The following is a 23,121-nucleotide window of genomic DNA, read 5'->3' on the forward strand; positions in this document are numbered from 1 at the left end:
TACTTTGCATAAATGTTTCCCACAATGTGTATGATAGATTACAAGATAATTTTAAGATATAACACTAATAAGAAAGACTATATCCTAAAACATAACAAAAAATATGAGCGAAGCTTCATAAAATCACTGTCCTCCCTTGTCTTTTGTTCTGTTTTACCTCTTTTCCTTCACTCAGTAGACTGTAAAACCACAAAAATGTCATCAGCTGGTTGTTTTATTGTGACAAGAATATCTTTAAAACAAGTTTAGGTGTGTCCTGTTTTAATAACCACCGCTGCTACTATTCATCTGCTCCCCTTTCTGTGTTTGAGAAAGTTTTTTTTTTTTTTTAATTATTATCTATTGAGAAGTAAAGGATTTAGGAAAGAAAAAGGGGAAGCACGAAGGAAGGCTAAAGTTTTGCTGAGAACAGAACTGTCACAACCACCTGTTACGGAAACGCCCTCATTTAAAAATCATACAGGAAGCATTGCACATTTTAGAAGTTTCTCAACAGAAGCAGCAGCAGCAGCAGCAGCAGCAGCAGCAGAAGCAGCAGCAGCAGCAGCAGCAGCAGCATTCGCCTTGGAAGATGCAGCGTCGCATCTACCTGCTCACCTACATGGTGGCAGCTGGTAAGATGGAAAACTTTCTTACACTTCTGCTCACTCATGAGAAAGTATTTATCTTCAAAAGGAGAGAAGGGGATGATTTATAGATTTGGGGAGGAAAGTGTGAAGTTAATTTAAAGCCCGATAACCTGAACTTGATGCAGATTTCCCCTTGTGGGACTAATATTCTATTTTGTTTAATTTTTGTCTAAAATCACAACAATCAAACCAATTTTTGCAAAATTTGTTAAAAAAACCAAGCGCTTCATGCATTTTTTTTCATATTTATTGGAGTGTTTTTTAAAGTTTCAACTCTCTGTTAGATACAAAGGTCAAGTATAAAAGATCAGGAAGTCCTCACAATGAGCTACAAGTCACACTAAACACAGTTTAGATCATTTCTACGAGCTTCATGCAGGTTTTAACACTTACAGCATTCATTTTTGAAGAGTATTCCTGTTCAGGGCATTTTTTAAATTTCTTTGAGCAGCACAAATTCACATTCTTTTGCTTTAATTGTAATGGGCTTCTGGGGGAAAAAAACATTTCAGAGGATATTTAAAAATTTTCAGCACAAAAAAATGGTAAAAATGAAGGTTTTTTGTTATATAAGCAAACCCTAAATCTTGACAATATGTTGCTGCTGGTTGAGAAAACTGAAGAAATGCAACTTTTACAGTGCTAAATAACTTTTTATTAAGACTACACTACTATAATCACTGTTTAAAGTTATTGTGGACAAAGTTGACTGTCATTTCTATTTATGAAAGATCCTTTAGATCCTTCATCTCACGATTCTTCCTGTTTCTGGCTCTGATAAATACTGTCATTTTGGCCAATTATTGAAAATGCCTTTCTACCAGGCTGGTGGGTTTTGAGGTTTAGATGATTAATGCTGACATATTACATTTTATTTTGTTGTCTGGATCAAAATTTATCTTCATTTCCTGTTATTTTGCATTACTTTTTTTCTTCTTTTCCGCCAGGCTCCTTGTGGTTATTTTGTCTTCTAGGTATCCAGCTTCTGCTTTGTCTCTAAGGGCACTTTGTAAATGCTTGTTTTAAAAATTGTAATATAAATTAATGTATTATTATATGTCATTATTGATTGTCATCTTATATTAGAATCAGAATCAGAATCAGCTTTAATGGCCAAGTATGCACACAACATCAAAGGAATTTGGTTTCAGCTGTTGGTGTCAACCTAGGAATATGGAAGAGAAAAATAAAAAAAGAAACTATAGAAAAAGGAACAGGGAGGGAAAAAATAGCAGTAATACAATTAAGTGTAACACAATATATACAGAAATTTACAGCTAGAAAGGAATATATAAAAAGGAGCCAGGATTAATTGTATTTGAGCTATTCAGACGAAGGGATTTTTTTTCCTTCCCACTAACTCGCTGGATTTGTTGGCCTTTTCTCTCCAATATGATACTAAACGGGCTTGACTGGTTTACATAGAGATCGCTGATCATGTGAATTGGTAACCCCAACCCTAACTGAATTGAATGCAGGCTGTAGAACTTCTGGTCATTTGTTCACGTTTTCTTTTTGCAGCTGCAACCATCCCCGTTGCTTTGACTTTCAACATTGACACAACAGATCCAGAGGTCCATCCTGGTGAACAAAAAGATTTCTTTGGGTACAAAGTGCTTCAGTTCATATCTGGTGGAAACAAAGGGTGAGTCTGCGTGTGCAACTTGTTACTTCAGGTCATATTTGTACTTTCTGTAACTGTGGAAGGCGTCAACTTCTAGGTCTGAAAATGATCGCGGTTTACTTTACTTTGTTAGAGATGCCTGTCAAGCAGTGGAAGGTTGTGGTTTAACACTAAGACTCATAACACATCCTGTTACAAACACACTGCTCACAAAAGCATTTTCTTACAGCTTAACAGATTAGTGTTATCGTGTTCCACAGGATAATCGTCACTGCACCTCTACGGCTGAATGGTTCTGGAGGAATATTTAAACACGACCTGTATGAAACCGACAAGTGGTTCAGCCCAGATGGTACAAACAGAATTAATTACTGCATTAACCCTCTGAACCCCAAGTGATTTCTGGGTGTGTTTTTTTGTTTTTGTTTTTTGCTTCTGTCACATTTTTACTCACTTTGGGATCTCCTTTAACTGCAACATAGAGTCCTGCATCTCTATGGAAACAGAACAACCATGACCTGAAGGAAAAGAACTCCAGAATGGCTTCTGTGCAGTATGACAACGTTTTAATGCTGTAAATTGTCAACCAAGCAAAAACAAAAGTTGAATTTCTGTGATTACTTATTTCATGAAAATTTAAACCAACTGGAACCATTTTTTCCACAAATGTTACCAGTACTGAAAAAATATAGTGACTCCACACACTACTACGGTATTTAACTACTTACATTTTTAATTTGCTTCCTGTCTGTAAACACTGCCTGCAGTTAGGGTGACCAGATCTCAATAAACCAATTGTGGGACAAAGAGCATATTTGTGTGGGACACCTTACCAAAGCTGAGAGGGGGTCTCCCATGTACTGTGTCGCTTCACGTCGTATTCCCCACCGTGTGAAACGGAAAACGAACTCTGGCAAACTTCACAGAAAACTGTCTGAGAATCACCTTGCACCGGCTTCACCCAGTGATATGTAGTTTCCCAGTCTTTGTTGAAGCTGCATCTCCTCTTCTTTGCTGTACTTTCCATTATCTCCGCCAAAATCCGCAGTTTAGTGTTTGTGTCTGCTTTGCGGTGTGTCGCGACCGGTCGCGACTGGCACAATTTACGGCAACTGACAACAAGGTGCGGCAGCAAGACACTGACAGAAACAAAAAAAAAAAAAAAAAAAAAAAAAAAAAAGCAAGACACTGACAGGTTGATCTGGTCGTGATCGCAAATCTGCGCTGTTTGACTAACAGAGAAAAAAGCCAGATAAAAAACAAAACTCCTAGCATCTGTCCTTTAGAGTTTTAACTTTTGACAATTATAGCTGCCAATCAAAATGCGGGACAGCGTCTCAATGGGTGGGACGTGGAAAAAGGGATGAAAATGCTGTGCATTTCCGCACAAAGCGGGACACTTGGTCACCCTACCTGCAGTTCAACCAAAGCTGCACCAAGGAGCGCATAAGTTTTATGGTTTTTACTGAATCTAGTCATTGCAAATGGTAGATTTTTGTCAAATACATTACATTACATTAAAATGATGCAAGTAGAACAAAGTTATTTTAGTGAAATATCACAATTCTAACCTTAGAATTAGTTAATTTTTCCAGCAGAAATACACATCACAAATTAAGAAAAGTTGAAAATACACGGATTCTTTAAATTGTCCTTGCACCTGGCTCTGATAAATGCTGTAATTTTGGCAATTTTAGATCACAGAAGAAGAAGATAGCATGCCTTTTTTGGATTTATTTTTGGGGGTCAGAGGGTTCAACTAAGAAAATAGTGCAAAAAATCCTGATGAATCTGTAAAAGCTTTCTGTATTTTATAATACTAATCAAATTCTACGGTTGCAGAACATTCTCTGTCAAATGAGATAGAAGTGAAGCACCTTGGCTTGTCGATGGCTGCAGACTCCACAGGCTCCCAGTTCACTGTGAGGAAATCACCCTTTATCTGCAACATCTCTTCTCTGCAAAACCAGCCAATATGTTGAATCAAATTTCATCTAACCCCCATGTTCTGATTCAGGTTTGCAGTCCAAGTGTTGCCCATGAATGTTATGAGAACTCCTACCTGAACAGTATCTGTTACAACATCAACGATCAGTTTGAGCAGAAGTCTTTCATGCCCAATTTCCAAGGTAAAAGAAGTTTTTTAAAAAATAAAGTGTCTTCAGTATTTTTGTTATACTTAAATATGCTTTATAAATTTCTCAATATATTTTTTCAGATTGCACAAAAAAGACAGTGGACCTCGTGTTTCTATTTGATGGATCAAAGAGTATGACTGAAGACGAGTTCAAGCAAAATAAGGTTTTCATAAAGGATATAATGGACAGCCTTAAAAACACATCCATCAAGGTGGCTGCACGACTGCAACATGAAAGGATCCTCAGCAATTATTCACTAAATTTAACACACTGTCCATAATGATATATGAATAATGTATGTTATTTGCTTGTTTTCAGTTTGCAGCAGTTCAGTTCTCCACTAACTGCACCAAAGTTTTTGACTTCAATGACTATGAAGCTGGTAGTGCTGATGATAAACTTCAGAAGGAACGCCATTTGAAGGGTCTCACCAACACATACAGAGCACTAACATTTGTGTTGTAAGTTCGTCACATTAGAAACAACCAGTACAGTACAAAAATAATATTATAAGCATCTTATTTAACTGTTAAAAATATTTGTTTTCTAGAGATGAACTGTTTGAGAACCCCAAGGCAGGCGCCTCTCCTGATGCAATTAAAGTCATGGTGCTAATCACAGATGGAGATCCAAGTGACTTTGACAGAAGTGGGATTATTAGAAGATATGATAAAAAAAACATAATTCGCTTTGTCATTGGGGTAAGCTGTGTGATCTTATATGTCTAAAAGATTATCAGTTTTTCAGCTAAAAGAATCACATGTGAAACAGAACTGTTCTGTTCACTGTTCTGCAGATATGCACAGTTAAAGGAGGGTAACATGGACAATTCAAATACTGCGTCTTTAGCCTCGCAACAGCCACATTTTTATGGAATTGCCACCTATCTGGCATACCCAAATTTCATTACAAGCCCTCCAGGACATATCATGATGCTGCCACCACCATGCTTCTCTGTGGGGGTTGTGTGTTTGCCCTGATGTGCAGTGACTGGTGTCTGTCAAACATAGCGTTTAGTCTGATGGCCAGAAAGCTTTATTTTGGTCTCATCAGACCAAAAAATATTTTTATAGGTGCTGTATGTCAGAAAAACAAGGCCAGCGTGCCTTTGCCAAAGGTGATCAATAAGTTCAGATGTGAACCACAGTTAATGTAAATTGTAGATTCTGATAATGGGAATAAATGCAGTTATTAACAATAAACAGAGAGTTATTGACACCTTGTATCATGAGGTAGGTGGACAATATTGCAGTGGAACAGAGAGCAGCATTGCTAGGATGAAATATTAACAGGTGTGTGATGTTTCCAAAACCAGACTAGGGGCATCAGGTCAGGTCATCTTTAATATTCATGTGGTTATGCAGAGTTCTCCTGTAACATTTTGAGATGTCTGAGTGAGACAGCTTTGTGCAACTGAGTTGATTTGTGCCACGAACAAATGTGTGTCTCCAGCGTGCTGTGGGTCCGGTTACTGTGGTTTTGGTCACAACAACACAACCACCTTTCCTGCTCATTGGCTGCCCCTTCTTCCTTTATTCATTCTTGACACAGTTTAGTGGTCAAATTTGTATCACTTACTGTTTAACGGATTAAATTTCATAGGCACAGCCTCAGAACTTTTTGATCACCCGACATATGTGACTTCATTTGAAAGGCAGCGTCTTCTAGATTCTGTTTAGCATGAGGCTAAAACACAGCCTAAAAAACAAAGGTTCAAACAACACTCAAAATGACATCTGCTATAGTTTTACTCTTATTTGACAATAACTGGGGCATGTTTTAGGCCAGAAGTGCACAAATCAGTATTTACTTTGCTACATCTTGTCAGCCACACCTGTGTGAAATACTAAATCTGTAGGTCTAATCCTATGGGAGCTAGGGGCTTCTGGAAGATAAACTGATTTTTTTAAAAAAAAGATCTCATGGATAATGTTAAGCTACTTTAAACTAGCTTCAGTTTTAGCTTTGACTTACTTCATATTTTCAAGCTACACTCTGCTTTCAGGTAAAAGAGGCTAAGCTGGACAAATTCAGGGCCATCGCTTCTGAACCGAAAGACAAAAATGCCTTCAAAATTGAGAACTATGACGGACTAACTGGAGTACTGGAAAATTTTCAGATTAAGATCTTCAACATGGAAGGTGAACTTCCATTTTGTTTTTCCATTTTGATAATTATTGTTACATGAATTTACTTGATTGTCCTGGTGTGCCCCCGTACGAGGAACACTAACTCCCACACTTTCTCACCTTCAGGCACCAAAGTGGCTCTGGCAGGTAACATGACTAACGAGATGGCTCAGAGTGGATTCAGCGCCGCCTTCTACGAGGTGAGTAATATTAAAATCAACATGTTTTACGCGGTGCTTTGCTAAACATGCACACAAGCGGTTGCAGGTTAACCAACCACTCAACTAAAACACCTAAAACAGAAACACTGAAAACAGTGCTGTAAATATGGCGTTTCCTCTTTTAATATGTGTAATATGCTTTGCAAGAAGAACGTCTAACCATAGTATTGCAAAAGTTACAAATTCTGAAATGAGTTTTGCTACCAGCACATGTATAAATATACAGCGGGGTCTAAATGTCTGAGGCCACACTGAAAATGTGTCATATTTTCACGTAAACCTTGAAAAAAAATCAGAAAGTTTCGTTTTGGGAACGTTTAAAAACCCAAGCAGCTCGGTCACAGTAAAAAGTTATTTAGGGAGAAAAAAACAAAAATAAATCCATCTGAGATATAAAAGGCAGTTTATTGCAGATGGCCGCCCATCCTATGCCTGGTTTCTTCCAGGTAAAAGAGTGTTTTATTCCCACTTTCACCAAGTACTTGTAAAAAAGGGAGTTTTCAGTTTCCCGTATGACATATTATTGTATTTTTACTATCCAAAGAGGACTTATATGGTGAATTGCTGCCGTATAAACAATACTGCATCAGCACAAATCTTCAAAAGCAGTTGTGCACAGGAAAACCAGAAAAAGTCAGACATGCTGGTAGACTGAGGAGCAAGCACTCTTGTGGATGAGTTCATACGGGAAAACCCCTTTAGGACTTCACAGTGAGTCAGAAATGATCTCCAAGATGTAGGTGTACATCTTTCCTTACCAACAGCTTGATGTTAACAAGGTGGAAAGCCCCTGATAAGACAGTAAAACATGGTCTGACTGTTGACGCGCTGTTGTAGAGTGACTGCAATAATGATCATTTCTCTGAAATAGAAAGTTGCATTCAGAAAAGTTCAGAAGCATCCTGTGCGTAACATTTCATCATTCAGCAGGACAGCTGTCATAACCCAACAAATACACTGTGACAAAAAATGGGAAAAGATTACTACTTCAACTTATCTTCCAACTGGCCACACTGGCACATTGCTTTGTGAGTAGCTATGTTTGGACATTTATAGGAGGTTGCAGGAGCTGTACAGTCATTTTTGTTTGACTGTTTTCTAACATTACTTCATTTTCTTGTTATTTCAGTTTATTACTTTCGGCTTGATTATCCTGGTTCCTCTATTTGTGTCAGCCATGAAACTGATGCCTCATTTCCACATCCCGTTTTCTGTATTTTGCAGCATAGATCCTTTTGGTTTTTCTTTTTGCCCGTGTCCACGACTTAACCAGAAGTCCATTCATTCTTGTCAGAATATCCGAGATCTTCAACATGTTTGCGAAACTCCTCCTCACATCTTTTTCCGATCTGGAAACTTACATCAAGTTTGTTGAAAATGCTTTACTTTTCAGTGGATTACAGCAAAACCGGACTGTGTGTGCCAGAAAGTTAAAAAAAAATGAATTAGCTTACAGGCTATTTAGCTGTTTGACTGTGTTGAAAGTCAAGTTGTTACAAATTACAAAACAAACTAGTTTAGGTAGTTTAAGACATATTAGCTGTGTAACATACGGTGAACACTTGCACTGTGGTGCCTTCTACGTCTTGTAACTAAATATTTCACTAAACTGGTTCCACATGTGGCAGAATAACATCCTCACTTATTTCGCTCCATGCACATATTCCAGAAAACTGGACATAAAAAGCTGATAGCCTCTGATTAGCCACTTTCATAGCTGTGTTGAAGTTTACATCCATCTGTAATTAAATTCATTTCCTTGCACTGAACACCACGAGACACAATCTGTATATTATACGGATTCACAGACATGACGCCAGTTTATGTGGAATCAAGGAGTTATGTGTGACTTCTCATGCTTGTAAATACTGTAAATAAATATTTAAAAAAATATTTCTTGGATTCTGTGACTGTCTGGGACCTGAGGAAGACAGTATCATTCATGTTATGTGGCATCCCTTGAAATGGATGCCTGAGACTCCTCAATGTCCTGAAAAAAGACGACAAAATATAAAATGCACTTATTACACCCAAAGCAATCTACTGGGCAAAGCTCTCACACAGCAATCTTAAACATACAAACAAAGCAACCTGAAATTTCCAGGGTGAAGAGGTTCTTTCTACATGCTGAAGACTTGGATTGAAAGCCAAGAGACCAAAGCATCAACTGTAACGGGTAATAATTAGATGTCACCATGCAAATCCGTGTTAACATGATTTCTGATTTTGATTTCCCATCAAGTAGTTTGACCTGACAGTTATTCTGTCACCTTTTGACTGTTGGTGTCTCAGTTCCTCTCTGTGGTCTGACCAGATTTTTCCATTAACAGGATTCATTAATTCTGGGTTCAGTGGGATCAAACAGCTGGAGTGGTTCTCTTCAAGAAATTCAACAAAACAAGGACACTTCAAGACAGATTGAAGATCCAGAGATGCAGATGGACTCCTACATGGGTAATCTTGTTTTTCTCTTTGCGAATTGTCTGTTCCTTTAATTCTTCTTTCTTTTTTTTCATAAGATAAGAACAATTGTGCTCTTATAAAACTAAATTACATTCTCAATTAGGTTTTGAGATTATTTTCTTCTGGATTATGTTTGTTTGTGATGTACATTTTTGTTATTATTAAATCAGACAAAATTATAACTATTTAACAGATTTTAAAGACAAAATATGTTTATTAAGGACTGAAAAAAATATGAAATGTTTAAAACTGCTATTTCACAGATTTTCCCATTTTCTTAAAATACAGATAATATTGAGTAAAAATCACTGAAAAAAATACACAATTTTTTACTACATTTAAATCAGCAAAAAAAAACTTATTTTATAGATATTTACTATAATTTTCACAGTCTTTACACTTTTTGAACATCAACGTATTCCACTGTTTTTGAAATGCCACCGTTTTTTGTTTTTTACATTGTAGTAAGACAACAATAGTAAATGCTTCTTAACAGTGAACATAACTTCTGAGAGACAGATGAACATTTAGCAAATATACGACTGTCTGTTGCAGGATACTCTGTTTCTGTTGGAAAAAGGAATAGTGTTCCTCTATATTTCTCGGGTGCACCAAGGTTTGAGCACACAGGACGGGTCATACTGTTCAAAAACCAAGGCAAGAACTGGACAACAGCCCAAAGAATAGATGGAGACCAGGTTGGTAACTCTCCAGTGATTTTTCCTTTTTAATCTGATGTATCATGCAGATTCTAATCAGAAAAAAGTGTGTCATGCTGATTCTGTTTAAACCTCAGTCTGCCACCGGAAGTTAACAAAAGCTTTTTTTTTATTTATTTTTTTTTTTTTTGGTATGCCTCCATTAGAGCCATCATCAATAATTTTGCTCCAAGTCTTACTTTGAAAGCTAACTTAGATTCATGATTGTAGTTGAGCTTTTCTCAATAAAATCTGCTGTCTTACATGTTTTTGCATTCAAACATGCATGTACCGTTAGGAACATGCGCAAAAGTATGTTATTTTAGTGGTTTCAGGGAGGAAACCATAGAACTTCCTTGCACTGGCACCAAGTTTGCTTCAAAAAAATAAAAAAAGGCAGAATTGCGTGATGCAACAACATATGTCTATCCTAACTTGAACAGTTTATTAACTTTTTAGATTGGTTCCTACTTCGGTGCAGAACTGTGCTCAGCAGATGTTGACTCAGATGGGAACACCGATTTTTTGCTGGTGGGAGCTCCACTGTTTTTCCAGCCACAGGAGAAGAAAGAAGGTCGCATCTACATCTACTCACTGACTGACAAGGTGGAGTTTCACTGCAATTACATCCAGACTTTACATCCAGACCCTGGGATTATTAATGCTTTTATTTTTTAAATCTATAAAATCGTGTCCCTATTTGCCATAGATGGAACTGGAAAGTAAACTGAACGTGATGGCACCATCCATGGGTAGATTTGGCACCACCATATCCATTCTTGCAGATCTCAATGGAGATAGGCTCAGAGATGTTGCTGTTGGAGCCCCCCTCGAGGATGATAACCGGGGGGTCGTGTACTTATATCTCGGAGACAGACACAAAGGGGTACGCAAAGATTTCAGCCAGGTGAGAGAAAGCTGGCATCATGGAACCACTTTGGCTTAGACCATGAATGCCGGATCCGTTCAGTCGACCATTTTTTCACAACTTTGGTATTTACCCTCAACAAGTGATTGTATATTTACCCCATTTAAGGTGACTCAACTAATTCAACATAGGTGCAGCCAGTTGGTGCTGGAAATCACACAATTACAGGTGATTGCAGGATAAAGACGCCTATATCTGGAAGGTCCATTCACTGGTGATTCGGTACTTCTGAATATAACTACACTATGAAAACAAACATGAAAAAACCCCACTACAGTTAAATCCAGCATATGGTAGATGTGTAAATCTGCATACAATATACTGTCCTCAAAAACTGAGTGACCATGCAAGAAAGAAATGAGTGAGGGAAGTCACCAAGACATTTATGACTCCTCTGAAGGAGTTACAAGTTTCAAGGCCTGAGATGACTGATTGAAACCTGTCCACACAGGCTCAATGCTGTAACGGCGGTTGAAGGTGCATTTACTAAATACTGACTTGAAGGGCGTGAATAATTATTTTTTTATATTTTAAGTATTTTACATTAATTCATCGAAATCTGTTTTTACTTTGACATGAAAGAGTATTTGTTTTTGTCAATTCTTGTCAAAAAAATAGGCAAGTTATACTAGCCATTCGTCTGCTACCTGCCACCACTCTATCTTCAAATATGTGTGCAACTCAGACACTGTTTCAGTTGCCAAATTATTTTTGTTGTCTCAGAGAATCATGGGAGCAAGAATAGATCCTGGGATGAGATTCTTTGGACAGGCCATCGATGGGGACATCGACCTCGGACAGGACAAGCTCCCAGATATTGTGGTTGGATCACAGGGCGCTGCTTTTGTCTTAAGGTATGGAAACGCCAGACTGCTTATCAGTGATCAGGGCGGAGAATTTACCAGAACCTATGAGAGATAAGACTAGATGTCATAAATTAATAAACCCAGAGGGTGAAATCCTGATTGGTGCCTTGTTTACCTTTCTTTCAAGCAATCATTTAACAATCCGTTTCCAACCACTGTCTTTCAGGTCCAAGCCCGTCTTTAATGTCATGGCTGATCTGTCTTTTCAACCTAAGGAGATAAGCACTGAGAAATTTGACTGCCTTGGCTCAGATGAAAATTTACTTATGGTTACTCTGACAGCCTGCTTTCAAAGGGAAGAGGCAACAAAGAGAGGAGCAGGTATGAACATGACCCACGAATGTTATATTCAATAACAATGTCTTATTTTAACCATGCTGTTTGCCGTTGCAGCGGCAGAAAGCTCCCAAATGAACATCTCGTACACGATCAGTGTGGATCCAAGGAGACCAATATCTCGAGGTTTTTTCAGTGAAACTGATAAGAAAGCCAGGAATCTCACTACTACCTTTGAGCTTGAGGATAAACAACTCTGCTTCAACCACTCCATCTACATGCAAGTAAGAATATCCACATACATACTGTATAGGAGAAGATATTCTCTATCCGTATATTTTCTAAATACTCAGAAATGTCTTTCAAGAGTATATTGAGTAACTTTAGTTGGTTAAAGAAACAGTTTGGTGCTACAGCTTATAAATGTTGCATTTAATTTTGCCTTCATAGTTCACTTGACTTTTGACTTAAAGTGCTGTGAAAGTATTTCACCCCCTTCTCGAATTCTCTTTTTTTAAAATATGGATAATTGGGTTATATTTGTCTATTTACATTTGTTTGATGAAACATTAAAGTGGGGAAAATATGCAAAAAATAAGAATCTGAGAAGGGGGAAAATACTTTTTCATGGCACTGTTTGTAGTTAATTGCCTGATGTGAATTTCTTTAGGAACCTACGTAGCAACAATTTCCGTCATGCTATCGCTATTTCTTGTTGGTTCCAAAGAAATTTACCATTTTAAATGTCTTTGCTGTTTCAAAACTTCTTTACAAATATGCAAATAAGTTTTCTTCATTTTTGTTTTGCAGAAATGTGTGAAAGACACATTATCGCCTGTCAGCATCAAACTGGAATTTTCCCAGGATGACAGTGAGAGTGCGGCTGCTGTCTTGAACGTGGACAGCAACAATCAGTCAGATGTCGAGGTAAGTAACATGACCACAGAGAAGGGCTGCAAGCAACCATGTGAGAAAAGTTTCTACAGTTTTCTGAGTTCAAAGTTAATATAAAAAATGTGGCTTGTATCTGGGGGTAGGATGGATTTGTGTTACGTTAGAGTGCACTAGTTTTAAGTATGAATTGGCAACTGCATAAAGACATTATTGCATATCAGGCATTAGCTATATTGTATTGCACTCAGCATGAAGAATGATGAATAACTTTACACTTCTTGCTGCAATTTTGTTATATGTCCACAGGATTCATCAATTTTAAGCTCCTCATTTATTGTCTATGTAAGTTCCTGGTAGTACCACGTTGTATGTCATGTTGGCTGCTACTCATTTCCAGTTGGTCAAAAATGAAGATGGATTTAGCAACTGCACTGTTTTTTTCACACCTCAGAGTGTCCAAATGAGCCGCCATGTTGGTGTGGTATGAAATCCAGAAATCCATTTCCCACAAGGAGACGCATTCATCCAATCAGGCGCAGTCAGTGTTTGCACAGATGTAGGAGGTTGTAGCCTGGATGTTTTCTTTGAATGTTGAATGTGGCATGGCCATCAGGCATTCAATGCTGGGAAACATCAAAAAACGCCCCAGTGAATATAATGCTTCAAAACTGTTCAGACTGAGGGCATCATGAAAAACACACTTAAATTACATCAGTTTTTGCAGCGGTAAAAATGCATCAAGATGGATACTTAAGCTACAAAGACGTGCAGCGCTACCTCAAGCAACGGCCAACGTTTAGGTGCAAACACACACCCACCATGTCGAAACACAGGACGGAACAGGAAATAGTAGTTGGTCTGTCATATTCTGTGTTTAGATTCAATACAGTCATCCCCCACATCCCAGTGTTGGTGTTGGTTCTTGGCCAGAAACTGGTAGATTGTTCCCTCTTGGTTGGTTGGTAAGTTGCTTCTGGAGGTAAAGGACTTTAATTTTCTTGGGATGTTGTTTGATAGTAACAAGAAATGGAGCATGAGATGGGCAAACCAAATGGTGCGGCATCAGCATAACGTGGGCGTTGTATCAGGTTGTTGTGGTGACTTATGGTGACTGGTGAGGTTAGTCAGAAGAGCAAGCTCTAGATTTACCGATCTAATTTCCAACTGCCACCTATTATTACTGGCTTTGGGTAGTGACTGAAAGAATGACACAACGGACAGAAGTGACCAAAATGAGTTTCCTCCAAAGGGGGTTGGCTGGGCTCAGGTGAGGAGTTCGTACATCCGGAGGGAGATCGGAGAAGGGTAGCTGCTCCTTTATGTCTACAGGAGCCAACTGAGACGGTTCGGGCATCTAGGACGGCTCCTGGCCATCTTCCTTTGGAGGTTTTCTTTCTGGGTATATCCAACTGAGAGAAGATATTGGGGTAAACTCAGAACTCATTGGAGGAATTATATATCTCATCTGGCCTGTGAATGTTGTGAGATCAACCATAAAAAGCTGGAAGAGGGATGCCTGGAATGCCCTGCTTAGTCCACTGCCACCACAGCTGGATAAACGGGATAAAATGGAAATAAACATAGACTGACATCATCTTGTCAGTTGCTCATGTTATCAATCAGTCATGTCATCAACATTTGGGAACAATGATGTTGCTTGAAAATGTTTTGTTCTGTCCTTTATTTTCCAAAGGAATTCTGAACGGCTTAAACCATCTTTCTGATTTGCTCTAGAAAGAAAGGAATACAGATGCATTACTTTTCATTACAGATTCCCTTTGAAAAGCATTGCAGAAAAAATGACACCTGTATTGCCGAACTTGAGGTGGATTTCAGCTTCATGTACGTATATTTGACAAACACAGCACAACAATTGTAAGGTAAACATCATATGACCAAGTGTAAGAAGTGCTCTGTTTCATTTAGGACTCCGACATTGTTGGTGGCAGAAGATAATTATTTCAACATGTCTGTAAAACTGGTCAATCATGGTGATGACTCGTACGACACCAGGCTTACGATGAACTACCCTCCAGGCCTCTCCTTCTCCTGGATGACTCTTATAGAGGTGATGTTAACATGAAACCTGTATATCATGTCCCCCCACTTATTTACATTCAGCGACTTGTATAGACAACGCTTTTTGGAGGGGCATGGCATCATTTTACACATCAAAGTCAGTTTACAGATCTTAAGGACTTTCCTACATGTGTAAAAGTGTTTTTTTTCTTGTATATTTGTGAGCTTTTTCTCACAAAGTTAGCCCCTACTGTGAGTCCATTATTTTTAAACTTGCAGTGGTCCTTGTGGGGCAGGATGAATGAATGTAAAGACAAACATAGCTGTTCTTGTAACTTTAGCAACACACTATAGACCCAATTTAATTTATCCAATTAATTTTATTTACTGTATATAGCAACAAATCATATCATATGTATTTCTCAAAGCACTTTATATAATCAGATGAATTATTCTTATAATAATGATGACAGCAGTAATGTATGTCTTTAAAAAAATGTTTTATATACACAATTGTACAAATCTAACTGCAATTACTGCATGTAAATGGATAGAAATAGATGGAAACTAAACATTTTTGGACATTTTTATGCAAAATGTATTTCTACATTTACATAATTTTTTACATAATGCTTATTATGAGTTTGGTAATAAATCTCTATCAGAAAAACTGGCATTTATTAAGTTATGGCTAAAAGCTCCAAAACTAACGAAGTGTATAAGTGCCACATTCAGTAGCTCTTTCATCTGTTGACTCTGTTATGTTTGTGCCACCACGGAAGTAAAGGAAACAGATCAGACTTTTTGTGGGACTTGAAACCAGCACAGGATGTGCAAGTATTCTCAACACCAAACTGGTGTATGCACAAAATATGAAATCGTTCTCATAGGCTTGGCTTCATCTTATTTAGAGCATGTATTAAAAAATTTTTTTAACAAAGGCCACAACTGCCACAGCTGCCAACAATTTCAGTTAAACTGTTATTACCGGGGGTTTCAAATAATGCTGTTTTTTTTCTTAAAACAGGCAACAAGACCAACGCTACACAGCTGCAGTGGTTTGGGAGACGCACTCGATACAACTATATGTGATATCAGCCTTCCTGTGTATCGCAGCAGATCCTCTGTGAGTCATACCGCACCCAGATACTCTCCTAACAGACAGAAGTCAAGTCTCATAAATGAAGAAGTGTGAACACCTCGCTGAACCTCTGGCATTAACAACCAACTTTTCCCATGAAGACATTTTCTGTTTCTCTTTGAGTCACATCTAACATCACTATGTCTTTTTCTTCTTACAAAGGCAACATTTAAAATCTCTTTCCGCATCATGAATGACAACGACTGGAATGACACAATCTCCATGACCGCTGCTGCAACAAGGTACAGGCCTTCTTAACTCACATTTTTACTCTCTGTGGGCTCATTTTTCATCTGCACCTCTATAGAATAGCACAACCATGACTGTAAGGAAAGAGAACTCATGACAGCATGACACAGTTATCCTCCCATAAATGATAAAAATGAAAAACAAAACTAAAGCTGAATTACTTTGATTTTTTTGTTTTGTTTTTACAAAAATAAAAAAAAAATGGAATCTATATATATTTTATATTTTCAGTACTGGAAGAAAATGGTGACTCCCCACCAGATAGATTGGCTATTTGACTTACCTTTTTACTTTTTTACAACCACGAGGAAACAAGGCACTTTTCACAGTACACTGCACATCAAGTCTAGAAAAATATTTCACCATATTGAATGTATCTTCCTACAACTTGCTTCCAACTTTAACTTTTTTATGCCATTATTGGACAATAAAATATAGTTTTTTATTTCCTTCTCAGTCTCTTTTCACAGCCTGCAGTTCAAGTGAAAACTCACAGAAATTTTGTCACATGGTTTTTAGTCGCAGCTTAGTCATGGTTTTTCAGTTCCGTTCAGAAGTAACCAGTTTTTAGTTTATTTACAGCATATAGGGGAATACATAATCAAAGAAATTTAACTTTTGTTTTTTGTAGTTGCTGCATGATTTATGACAAGTTCTCGCCCTTAATCAAAATGCCCAGAAACTGTTCGGAGTTCAGAGTTCAACAATCAATGAAGCCATACATTTTCTAAATTGTATTTAGTGATGGTTGATTTTCATAAGAAATGTCTTTTGTATCCTCAGTGATAATACAAACTCCACGAGTCCCATTTCCATGACCAAAAATATCCCAGTACAGCACGAAATTAAAATGGCACTAACTGTGTAAGTAGCACAATTCACGTAAACAGTATTTTATATTATGTACATACGGCATGATTTAATTAATCCAGTCAGCAGTTTTCCAATTATCTTGCATTCTTTCCAGGAGCGAAAACACCATCAACTATTTGAACTTCACAACAGAGGATGATGCGCCTAAAAAATTACGTACGATATACAGGGTGAGGCACTTCATTACTCTGCAACAATCCAAAGCAACTGGTGATAAGTGATCTGGTCATTTAGAACAATTTCAGATGTTTTGCAGCAGACTCACAGATGTAACCAATTCTAGACAAAAAACTGTGACTCGATGTACTAAAGATATTTTACTTCTTCCATTTTAAATTAGTTTTCATACTTGTTAAACTTTTACAACCCTACATCGCACATCAGCTCTACTAAATGTTTTACTGTGCTGATTGTATTTTCCAACAACATGCTCCTCTGTATACCATTTTTGTATAAGATGCATTTATTTATTACATTTATAATTTGATTCCACAATTGTTTCCTCTCTGCTCTGTGCAAACGCAGCCTGTAGTTCAACTGTAAATGCTCAGAATGTTAGTCATATGACTGTTGGTCACGGCTGAGACACTAACAGCTTCACAGTGCCACCAACAGGTGTAGAACTTTGTTTTGTAAAATCTTAATCTAGAGCAAACAGGAAAAGTTTAACAGGTAGAACAAAGTGACTTTGATGACAAATCATAATTTTAGGTTTAGATTTAGCAACGTTTCCTGATGGGAAAACACGTCAAGATGAATAGTTTAAGGACCTTCAGAAAGTTGATTCTGGTTCAGATTAAATGATGCAAATTTGCTGATTTTTTTTTTTTAAAGCTATCACGTCTTTCAAACCCAACAACAAACTGTGCTACTTAGTTACCCTCAGAGATGCTTGCAGGAAGTTTTATTTACTTGTAGCTTTATTTTAGTCAACACCAAATTTCCCAAAATTGCTTCTCTAAAATGGATCTACTTTCTGTCACCATTCACAGATTGATAACACTGGTTTTAAGGATTTTCCTGTCAACGTATCCCTGGCCTTCCCAACTAAACTGAAACATGGCTTTGAAATGAAGAACTATCGAGTCTTTGTAGAGCAGGTAATTCTGGCTAAAACACTTCTTGCTTCAACTTCTTACTTTGTTGTGGCATCTCTTTAATGCCTAACCTACTTTTTCTTTTAAGAACAAAACTGAGTGCACGTCCTCTACTGGCTTTAAATCTGAAGTACGTACAAAATGTTTATCATCAAAATATTTTATCAGAACATGTCATGAAATTTTGACTGACTTATTGAAATGTATTTTTGCTGTGTTGCAGCACTGCCCACCAGAGCATAAGTGCATAGCCATCGCGTGTGATACTTTCATTCTGGAGAAAAATTCAGCTGTTGAGTTTCAATTGTTAGGAGATGTACAGTTTAAAGACCTCAAACAGCAAGCAGAGGTATGTAGCAACTAAATACACACACAGAATAGACACCACATATATCACTGATAGTGCCAAAAATGTCTAATTAATTGACATGCTCTTACTTTACAGAACATCGCCTTTCTGAAAAAATATACTGGAGAGAGTGCAGAGGTTAAATTTACAAGTTTTCTACGTGTTGACTATGACAAGAAGCGATATGTGCTGGATTCAGATAAACAAGACGTAAGTTTAAGTTTGATCTATAGACTGTATATAGGAGATTGATGAAGCCTCTGTATCAGAAAAGTGGTGCCACTGCAGAAATGACAAACTTGCATTCTATTCAACAGCCAGCAGTGGGTGACTCCTCTGGTTGCAAAAAGAAGTCAAATTACATAGATGTCTATGAGAAAATGACCTGCCTTCTCACTTGATTCATTACCTCAGTAAACATTTTCCTGATAACTTTATGGTCTCAATTGTTAGCTTTAAGTCTCCTTCAATACAGCACGATGTTCATTTTACATTTATATTTTAACTATGGTCCCCTTTAGAGGCTAATAGACAACAAAGCAAGGTATGTTTTAGAGTGGGGCTACCTTGATAAGTCGCTGCCATTTATGAAATGTGACCAAGAAGTTCTTAGATTGTACCCATAAAAATTAAAAACTACTGTCATCCTTGTGATAGCAGTCTCCCTCTTAAGCAAAGCACCGCTCCCAGGGTTCTTGCAACACTTGTAACATGCCAAGCTGCATCTGTAATGATGGCTCAATCTCCTAACCTTTGTCAAAATGATGACTCTTCAACTTGGATTTTATTTTGAGGAAAAAGAACAAGTCAAAAGGAGCCAAATCTGGCGAGTGAAGAGCGACGATTGTGTTGTTGTGGCAAAGTGCGTTGGAACTCCCACATGCTATTTACAGTTCAGGTTAACTGCACCAAATGTTTTCCTAGAACTGCCTCACAACGTTACAGCAGAACTCGAACTGTGCAAAATGAAATCACTGTGCACAACCACGTGTATCAGGCTCAAGACATTCGCGCTTTGTGTTGTTAATTCTAGCAACACAAACTCATATTAGGTCTCCCCCAGTCAACTTCACAGTCATAAACTCCAGAGATTCAGCTGACTGTAAGTTAGCAGAGACACCACAGAGGTTTACACTATCAAGCTACTATCAAGCTAGCAAAGTCACCAATAACTTTGTGAGCTCGCCACGTACTCTGCAAAAGGGCCATATTTTACATAAATTATGGTGTAACATAACATCTAGCAAAGTTATACTTTTACCACTAAAAACTAACCTATTAAAGCATTTCAGCTGAGCCAGTTGAGGTGGTTCAGACATCTGGTTTGGATGCATCCTGGGAGGCTTCTTTTGGAGGTTTTCCGAGCATCTTTACTTGGGAGGAGACCACAGGGTAGACCCAGAACCCGCTGTAGGGATTATATATCTTGTCTGACCTGGGAACACCTTGGGATCCCCCAGAAAGTAAAGGACAGCACTGCTGAGAGGAGGGACATCTGGGATGACCTGCTTTGTCTGCTGCCTCCACGATCCCATTCTGGATAAGCGGAAGACAATGAAGGGACGGATGGAACTGAGCTTATTACCCATCAACCCAGTGTGGGGACAGGATACAGTAGACTGGTAACATGGGCAGCTAAACTCTGCAGGGGTCCAGCAAAGGGCGCTCATGTGACACTCAGTCCCAATGGGAAACGTACAGTAATGTATAATAAACAATGCAAATTATAGCATGTAAAGGCAAGTGAAATCCTTAACTTGGCTAGACTTGGCTTACGTGGTGGTGCTCCTGACTTGACATGCCTCGTCCGGTTTTGGAAACTGCAGTTCTTACACTGTGAAAACTGCTGCTTCTTCTCTTGACGGTAGCTGTAGATCTGCCTTTCATATATATAAAACCAAATAACCAAGGTGGTAACGACCAAGATCTCGACTCCAGGTAGTTAACAAATCATTGGCTTCATAGTGGCTACATCTGTCTTTTATATACAATCTATGCTCTGACCACAGTACGATTATTTCAAAGATATAGCTTTAAATGTTTTCTCTGTGCACCTAATTTATCATATTTATCACAAACAGACTAAGGACAAGTCTCATGAAACCAGCTTCAGTGATCCAACAAGGACATCGGTAAGTTCAGTCTAGACACAAACAGTCAAGACTGACAGACTTATTCAGAAGGTACCACTTTTAAAACTTCTTTTTTTCTTTGCCATCAGAGTACAGTTCGGGTTGAGTTCACAATCCTCCCCAATCAACTGTTGATCATTTTAACTGGAGCCGGACTGGGATTCTTGCTTCTGATCATTATCACAGTCATCATGTTTAAGGTAAGCGTCGACTGATTAAAGATGTTCATTTCAGTGTTGTTGCCTGAATGTCATGAACTGAATTCTTGACATTTAAATGATGGTTTTGAGTGTTCGGTCTAATGATTCTTTTTGCATCTCTCACAAGATGGGCTGCTTCAAGAGGAAAATGCACCAGTATTGTCAAGAACTAGAGGAAGAAGTTGCTCTTCAGGCTGGTGCTGCCAATGGGTCTACGCCTGGCCCAACCAATGGGATTAGCAGCAAACCAGAGCCTGATGACCAATCGGACCAATCTCCAGAAGATAAAAAGCTGCTTGAAGCCAATGATCAGGAGGAAGAAACTGTTTCCGACTCATCGTCATTGCAGAAGTGACTCACATTTTCATCAAGGAAATCATCCAAATCCAAGCTTAAGAAAATCTGGATATTTCTTTAAACTCATATTAGTCTACATGTATTATTTTACAAATGGCCCAAAATAAAAAGCTTGCAGTTACATTCTGTAAAAAACTAAATATTCTGCGTTCCCCAAATTAGAGACTCACCTGTGACTGACAGTCGTGACAAAAATTCAAGGACTTTTCGGCTGAACTGCAGGCTGTTTACACAGCGCAGAGGGGAAAAGTGTGGAAACAAATTAGAAATGTAAGTAAAATGAAATATGAACTATTTATTGTACATAAAACCACCATTTTTTCTGGTATTGGTAACATCAGTGGACACAGTAAGTTAGATGATGAATTAACATTATTCAAATTGTAAAATAGTTTTTTAGATTTGCACAGGCACTGCTGGTTTCTGCACAGCTATTTATTGAGTGAACTGTTGAAGTATGATTTGTTAAATGTGTAAGTTTTATTTCTAATCATCTCAATGAATGCAGTGTGTACATTTAAATGAACTGTTCATCAGTTGTTGATTTTATAAACAGAGTGGTGGTGTATTAGTTGGGTTTTTAATTTATAACCAGAAGAAGCAGACAAAATTTAAAAGGTTTTAAGGTTGGATTGATGGAGAACTTAACAATGCATTGTTCCCTTTTAAAGTGAGCAACAACAGCTTTTTAAGAGTTTAACAGCTTAAATCTGAGATTACAAATTTACAATTAGCTACAGTGTAAAAAATCTAAGAAAAATTCTGTTTCACTCTCTTACAAGGGGTCACTTGAGAATTGTATACAGCAAAAGTGAAAAAAACATCATTTTACACCAGGAAAAAATTGAACTGAAGAAAGTTGTTTCCTATTTCTGTACTACTCTGTACTGTGTATGTTTTTTTTAGGTGTTAAACGTCTTATTGTTTGTGCAGTGTTGTTTATTAATTTCTTATGAATGCTTGAATTTTGCATCAAAGTATGACAGTATTTAATGTTCATCCTGTAAACAAAATTAGAGGTCGACTGTTTTTTTTCAGCACTGATATTATTTGTAGTTGTCAATATTTCGACCTTATATAAACCGTATATATTAATACTGAAGATGAACACTTTGTTTACAACTTAATTCCATAAGTGTTCTTTTATAGTTTTGATGTCTTCAGTATTAATCCACAATGTATAAAATAATTAAATAAAAACCACTGAATGAGAAGGTGTGTCCAAACTTTTCACTGGTAGTGTATGTATATGAAAAGATTTAAAAAATAAAATCTTGGTGTCAAATTTGAGGACAACACAAACTTCAGCATTAAAGTTTCTTGAAATGCCTTTCATATTTATGCTGTGCATGTTTAATTAAAATAGAATTCTTCACAATTTATTTTTCAGTGTTGACAGCAGGTTACTGCTTGACCTGGTGGGGTTGGTTTAAAAAAAAAATTTATTTGCAAAATGCAGAATATTAAATGCTATGATTGATCAATCTCGAAAACAAATACAGACCCACGTTTGCATTGATAACTAAAAAATTAAAGGTAATTTTCTATTTTCACGGACAACCTGTCCAGAGAAATATTGACTGCATTGTCCATCAGCGCCACCTGCAGGTAAACATTCTCACATGCAATACATATTACTAATTAGTTTTCTGAACAGTAATGCTTTTCTTTTTGCAGATTACTCTCTGCAGAAAGTTTGTTTCAGCACTTGTTGCATTACTTTTGTTACTCCACAGCATCACCCGAGATAAACTACCACAAAATGACTATAGATACTATTCTTATTTACATTTGTGTCCAATATTTGTGGACTCTGCCTGGTAAAAACCTCACAATCG

At 37.6% G+C, this 23,121-nt stretch overlaps 1 protein-coding gene across 2 annotated transcripts; it reads left to right on the top strand.

Annotated features, from left to right (window-relative positions):
• The first annotated feature begins 496 nt into the window (after positions 1-496).
• zmp:0000001082 (integrin alpha-D) lies at positions 497-22,616 on the top strand. 2 transcript variants are annotated; one of them, XM_023279977.3, is made up of 31 exons: positions 497-614; positions 2,151-2,274; positions 2,514-2,605; positions 4,096-4,175; positions 4,271-4,382; positions 4,472-4,602; positions 4,710-4,852; positions 4,942-5,092; positions 6,397-6,532; positions 6,647-6,720; positions 9,072-9,195; positions 9,760-9,902; positions 10,362-10,508; positions 10,612-10,809; positions 11,554-11,684; positions 11,863-12,017; positions 12,090-12,256; positions 12,783-12,899; positions 14,638-14,708; positions 14,793-14,934; positions 15,913-16,011; positions 16,189-16,268; positions 17,059-17,139; positions 17,243-17,318; positions 18,141-18,248; positions 18,334-18,375; positions 18,469-18,594; positions 18,691-18,804; positions 20,676-20,726; positions 20,816-20,926; positions 21,054-22,616. In XM_023279977.3, the coding sequence occupies exons 1-31, from the start codon at positions 572-574 to the stop codon at positions 21,279-21,281; spliced, it is 3,597 nt and encodes a 1,198-aa protein (XP_023135745.2). In that variant the 5' UTR covers positions 497-571; the 3' UTR covers positions 21,282-22,616. The 2 variants fall into 2 exon arrangements, with proteins under 2 accessions (XP_023135745.2, XP_054866159.1); XM_055010184.1 differs by lacking the exon at positions 497-614 and having other exon boundaries at positions 2,087-2,274.
• The last annotated feature ends 505 nt before the right edge of the window (positions 22,617-23,121 follow it).

This window comes from Amphiprion ocellaris, chromosome 4 (genome assembly GCF_022539595.1).
Source record: "Amphiprion ocellaris isolate individual 3 ecotype Okinawa chromosome 4, ASM2253959v1, whole genome shotgun sequence".
In the NCBI taxonomy this organism is placed as follows: Eukaryota; Metazoa; Chordata; class Actinopteri; family Pomacentridae; genus Amphiprion; species Amphiprion ocellaris.

Excerpts from the sequence above, each read along its gene's own strand:
- zmp:0000001082 (XM_055010184.1), top strand. The coding sequence starts at position 2,102 with ATGCAGGCTGTAGAACTTCTGGTCATTTGTTCACGTTTTCTTTTTGCA. Across the intron at positions 11,685-11,862 it reads GGCGCTGCTTTTGTCTTAAG|GTCCAAGCCCGTCTTTAATG; the intron begins GTATGGAAACGC and ends ACTGTCTTTCAG. Across the intron at positions 12,900-14,637 it reads ACAATCAGTCAGATGTCGAG|ATTCCCTTTGAAAAGCATTG; the intron begins GTAAGTAACATG and ends TTTTCATTACAG.